This window comes from Pterocles gutturalis, unplaced genomic scaffold (genome assembly GCF_000699245.1).
Source record: "Pterocles gutturalis isolate BGI_N339 unplaced genomic scaffold, ASM69924v1 scaffold33565, whole genome shotgun sequence".
NCBI classification, from domain to species: Eukaryota; Metazoa; Chordata; class Aves; order Pterocliformes; family Pteroclidae; genus Pterocles; species Pterocles gutturalis.
In genome coordinates this window covers 24,692-30,519 of record NW_010142000.1, presented here as the reverse complement: position 1 = coordinate 30,519, position 5,828 = coordinate 24,692, and the positions used below count along the sequence as shown (strand labels likewise).

The 5,828-nt window shown below is 47.0% G+C and overlaps 1 protein-coding gene across 1 annotated transcript; it reads left to right on the top strand.

The window, feature by feature from the left end:
- Positions 1 to 4,645: 4,645 nt before the first annotated feature.
- SHISA6 (shisa family member 6) lies at positions 4,646 to 5,196 on the top strand (the record flags this gene model as incomplete). Its single annotated transcript, XM_010084226.1, has 1 exon — positions 4,646 to 5,196. A coding segment is annotated over one exon (551 nt), but the record flags the coding sequence as incomplete, so codon positions are not given.
- Positions 5,197 to 5,828: the final 632 nt, after the last annotated feature.

The following is a 5,828-nucleotide window of genomic DNA, read 5'->3' as shown; positions in this document are numbered from 1 at the left end:
AGAACAGTAGGAAACAGGTTGCTGGCTGCATGGAAGCCAGCCAGAAATGGGGTTCCATGCAACCAGTGAGCTTTCTGCTGTGCTGGCCTCTTCTCTAAAGTAACAAGTGATGGGACAAGAGGAAACGGCCTCAAGTTGCACCAGGGGAGGTTTAGGCTGGATGTTAGAAAAAATATCTTCACTGAAAGAGTGACCAGACATTGGAACAGGCTGCCCAGGGAAGTGGTGGAGTCACCATCCCTGGAGGGGTTCAAGAAATGTGTAGCTGTGGTGCTTGGGGACATGGGTTAGTGGGTCAGGTGGTGTTGGGTTGACAGTTGGACTTGATGATCCTTGAGGTCTTTTTCCAACCTTAATGATTCTATGATTCTTTACCTCCCCAGCTCTTACTTCAGGGCACAGACAATAGCAAACCCATCTGGGGCTGCTGCCTGTGAAGGCAGGCAGGAGGATCTCCAAGGGGCAAGGTACCACCTCCGTGGGAAGCTCTGTGCCAGCTCTTCCCCGGCAGCTCTGGGGGGATGGCACGTGGGAAGATAAGAGCAGTGGTGGGTGGGTGTGGAAACGTGTGGCTGAGCAAGAGCAGACATATTAATTCTGTCCTGCCCAGTGCTCCACGGAATTGCTGTTTCCAGATAAGTGGAAAGGTCAGTTGGGAGGGAAGCTAATATTTTCGGGCATATTAAAGCACTTGGTATTGGCTAAAGAATCATCACAAATGACTAGACAGCTTGAAAATGTTAAAGCCAATTAAAATCAGAGAGACAAGCCCAAAGAGGAAATACACTGGAACTGCAGAGAAAGACAAGCAAAGAAATTACCTTTAAGAAAAGCAAAGCAATTACTATGAAGGCCTTACGTACATAAACATATGCACATATTTTAACCATGTTAATATACAACCATGGGAAGAAAAAATATCCTTGGATTTTCCACATTCTCTTCCCAGAAGGCCACAGATTTACCTCGTTTCTCTAATGGCAGCGTCAGAGGAGCTGTGCTCTGCCTTTCTGCAATCACATCTTGGACGTATTGAGATGAGATCTGCGAGTAAGAGCACTCATTTGGGGCTCTCCCTCCAAATGAGAGGGAAAAAAGGCTGCCTGAGGACAAATCAGCGCATCCTAAAGCCAGGTCAGATGAAGCACTCAGACACTCCCAAAGTTTGGTGAGACCAGCCCTGGTCAATGTTCCAGAAACTGCCAAAAAAGAAAAGAAAGAGGGGGAAAAAAAAAACCCAAACAAAAAAACCATGAAAAAACCACAGAAATTGTGCATAAAATGTGATTTCCAGCAATTTCCATTTCCATATGTTTGAAAAACATTGATGAAGCCCCAGAAGTATGAGATTGGCTTAAAAAAGAGCAATCTCTGTCAATCAATAGACCAGTGATTTCTTTCTGTCTGCTCATCAACTATGGCCTTTTGGAATCCACTTAGGACACATTTTTGAATTTTTAAGCATATCCATGAGGGAGAAACCTATTTGATTGTAGTTTTATTTTGGCTAAAATTACAAATGTCAGTTTTCACGTGAGTGTCAATGGAAGCGTAAGGGGCAGCAGCAGCAGAGCCTCGCTATCCCAGTGAACTTGCTGGTGCAACAAGGATGAGATGAATGAGGCTGGATGGTTTTAGGTCTTGGAGACACTTTGATTTTAGCAAACTGTGCAACCAGCCATCCACAGTTCCCACCCCCAGCCAGGAGGTGAAGCACCTGGTGCCTCCAATCTCAAAAGCCTGGAGCTGGATTCGTTTCATTGCTTTCCCCAGATGCAGAAACGCTGCAGTTACAGAGCTGTGCTGAGCTTCTCCCTTGGCACGAAGGGACGTGTGTGACACAGCACACTCAGCCTCTCATCGAGCTACGTTCTCCATGCCCAGTTCAGCAGCGCCCGTGGACTGACACCACCTTTCCAAGGCAACAGCCTGTTCAATGCCTGCCCGGTGGGTGCTAAAACCAGCATGTTGTTCACAGGAAACTGCCGTTTCGGCTTTCATTCTTTTGAGATGGAGATGTGAAGTTTATCTACACCTGAAAATGTTCCCAGAGTAGCTGTGCCAACATCAGAATGTGTCTCTCAGCATCACCGGGGGAAACAGCCTGCACAAGCTTTGAAACACCTTTGAAATGAAATCAGTTCCCTGAATGGTTCAGCCTCTGCCGGCAAAGCGCCATGTAGGCTTCTGCTGTTTACAGGGAAGGAAGAGGGAAGGAAAGCATATTTTTAATGCCCCTAATTTGCAAAACTTTTAAAGTGTAGAGCATGCTGCATTTTTTATCCAAATTACCCAGGAACAACTTCAAACCACTTTCCATCAGCTGATTCTGCCGCCCCATTAGCAGACTCCGACCCCTGTAAACCTCACATGAGCTGGATTTAGCTCCTGCTGGCAATTACCATAGCCAGGTGTGTGCATCCAAGCACATCTCCATTTGGGATGTTCTCTGCTTTAATTACATCTATTTAGAGTCACTTGGGCAAATCCAGTGGAACTTCTCTCATCGAGAGCAGAGCTGAGTGCCAGGGTGCTAATTGCTGGCTCCTGTTCTACAGACAGTCTCAAGCACCCCTGTCAAGCCTGTGCACACTGAATGTGTGCAAGTCTCTCTATGGCCACATGATAGGATAAAAAGGTCTAAAATTACTCTGGCCATATGGAATTTCCCCAGTCAGTCTTAGGCTTCCTAGAAGGTGATTTTAAAGACACAAGAGTTTGAGGCATTTCAGTGCACATGTTGTCAGCTTGTACTTTTTGGATACAGGGAGATCAGCCATCCTCCTCACAGATCCTCTGGGTTATGTGGACTGTTCACAGGACCATGACGAGCAGGGTCCAGGGGGCGGTGAATGTGTGGGAGAGGAGATGAGGACATTAGTGAGTGAGATCACCCAGCACAGGATGCTCACAGCACTCCAGGATTTGGCTGAAGACCTTAAGGCACCAATGTGTAACTGTTGCATTGTGAGCAAACTTCTGGGATGTTGTCAGTCATGTCTCATAGGGCATTGACATTTCCTCTGAAAGCACGCAGCCTCATGGAACAGTTGGCCAATTGCCTTCATTTCTCGGCCAGTGTGGGGCATAAAACCTATGGATTTATGGCTATGTCAGAGGAAATAGAAATTTCCACACCGTAGTTAATTACCAGGTCTGTTGAATGCCTACAGAGACTCTAAGCATTGGAAGGGGGACCATCTACCTCACCCACCTCATGATTGCCCTGACCGTCCCGCAGCAGAGCTTTTTATTACTCATGCGTCCTCAGAAACTCCGTGCATGTGAAATTTTCCTCTTCCACCACCTGATACTTTCCCGTCTTACATCACCCAATACTGAATGAAACACCGGAGCTAAGAAAATCAATGGAGTTCCTCTTTATTATCATTATCATATATTTTTATCATACTTGTCTTATAAGCAAAAGACTTTCCAAAGAAATTTTATGATAGGTCCCAGAAGCTGTCCAAGGAGAGGATGGCTGCCTGCCAGGTGTCTGTGATGAGTCTCACTCTGGGGTTTTCTGAAGTCGCTGAAGTTCCATGCTCTGTGCTTTTGCAGCCACAGGTACATCATGACAGTTCACAAGCTGCACTGGGCTTGAAGCCCAAGGACTACTAATCCTCCTTCCAAGTAGGTAGTTCCAACACCCCAGTTTAAGGAATATGAACATCCAAGGGGTTCACCAAAAAGCTTTTTTGTTTCTGTTGCTGCTTTTTTAAAAAGCTGAAATAATTGTGGATTTGCTTCTTCAAATTACAAGTTTGTTGAATCAGATAGTTCCAGCTGCTGTAGGATTAAAGTGATATATCAGGGTAGCAGGTACCAGGTATCTGCAGCAGCCACCATCCTCTCTGAGTCTGAGGCATTTGTCTGAAAGCCAAAAAGAGGAGGGTCTCTCTGTGTGTGCATGCTGAGTTCCTGTGCAAAGAGATTACTTAGACACAAAAGAAGCAAACTGAGAAAGAAACATTCCATAGGATAAATTCTGTCATAGCAACCAAGGTGTCTGAAAAAATGGAAAATGAAACCTTAGGCAGATGATTCAGTGTCTCAGAGAGAGCGTCCCATGCCTACCAAACCAGCTTTGTGATCACATTTATACATATTCAAAAATAGTAATGAAAAACGTGATGAGGGTACCCATGGATTCCAGAGCACATCCACACCTGAGGCCAGAAATGAGGTATGAGTTTCCTCAAATGAGGAACTTGCCTGCCTCAGCTCACCTTCCCTGTGCTTTCTTTGTAAGTGTATTGTGAAGGTGACATTTGATAATTTCTCCATAACTCATTGTTCGTGTAAATCATGCGATACCACAGTCTGGACTGGACAGCATATGGAGGCTGTTGTGTCATGGTGCGAAGTGTGATGCATCTCACAGGGACTCATACCTGTCTGAATGCAATTAAAACTCTCTCTGTCTGCCATGAGCTCACGATGACACAACCCACACAGGGCTGGCCTCTCTCCGGCAGGCAGCACTCTGGCGTGGACATCCATGCCCAGGTCCAGCTGCTGGTAGATGATCCCTTGGGTCTCACCAGGAGGCTTCTCCATGGCTGTGTGCTGTACACAGCTCCTTTTCACCCCATGGGACAACGCTTTGATGTTTCTAACTGTTCTCTTTCCTTTCTCGCAGCTGACAAAGAGGCTGATGAATACTACATGAGGAGGAGACACCTGCCCGACCTGGCAGCCCGGGGCACGCTCCCTATGAACGTCATCAAAATGTCTCAACAGACCAACCACAGGGACAGGCCTCGCCGTCCCATCAGGGCCATGTCCCAGGACAGAGTGTTGTCTCCCGAGAGGATCATGCCCGAGGAGTTTAGCATGTCCTATGAACGGATCCTCTCGGACGAGCAGCTTCTGTCCGCAGAGCGCCTCCACTCCCAAGACCCCCTGCTCTCCCCGGAGCGGTCAGGGTACCCCGAGCAGTCTATGTCGCGGGCATTGTCCCACACAGACGTCTTTGTATCAACACCCGTCTTGGATCGCTACAGGATGACAAAAATGCACTCCCATCCTAGTGCCTCAAATAACTTGTACAATACCTTAGGTATGAACCCAACCTCCGCCAAGCGCCAAGCGTTCGCCTCCCGACGGCACAACACGGTAGAACAACTGCATTATATTCCAGGACACCACCATCACTACCGCACAGCGAGCAAAACAGAGGTGACTGTTTGATATGACCTCGTGCATTGTAGATACTCATTAAGGACTGGGGTGGCCACAGCACCTCATACTGCAGTGGCCTTATAGGCCAAGATAACCTCTAATAACTCAGTGTCTGAAAAGACTTCTCTGACAGTCCCATCCACCCTCTTGTTTTTAAAGCCACCCCTTCATTGGTGACATAAGAAGAACCCAAGCAAGCAAACAGAAGATAGCAAAGGATAATAGAGGAAATTTCCTGACACGCATCAGTTTCTGTCAAAGAAAGCCATAGTAGTAGATGGCTCCTTCCAAGGGCTCACCTGCATTATCTCATTGTTTTTATGAATTTAGGACTTTTCAGTTGCTACAAGTTGAAGCAGTCTCATGCAGCCTAAGACAGGGAGGAGGAAATGCAGCACCCCATCCTGGCGGGTATGGGCCCTGTTCTTGATCCTCATGCCAGCCTTCATGTTTGGCCCTTCTGTAGCAAGTAGGCAAGCTTCTTGCTGCTGGGCATCACCTCCAGACAGCTCGATATCAGCCAGCACCCATACATCTGTTCTTCCTCACCCTTCGAGCGAATTCAAGGGCAGACTTTCCTAGGGGACTGGCAGATCTAGGGACAAGAATAGCCTGGCTGAGAAATAAAGTTTTAGTTTATA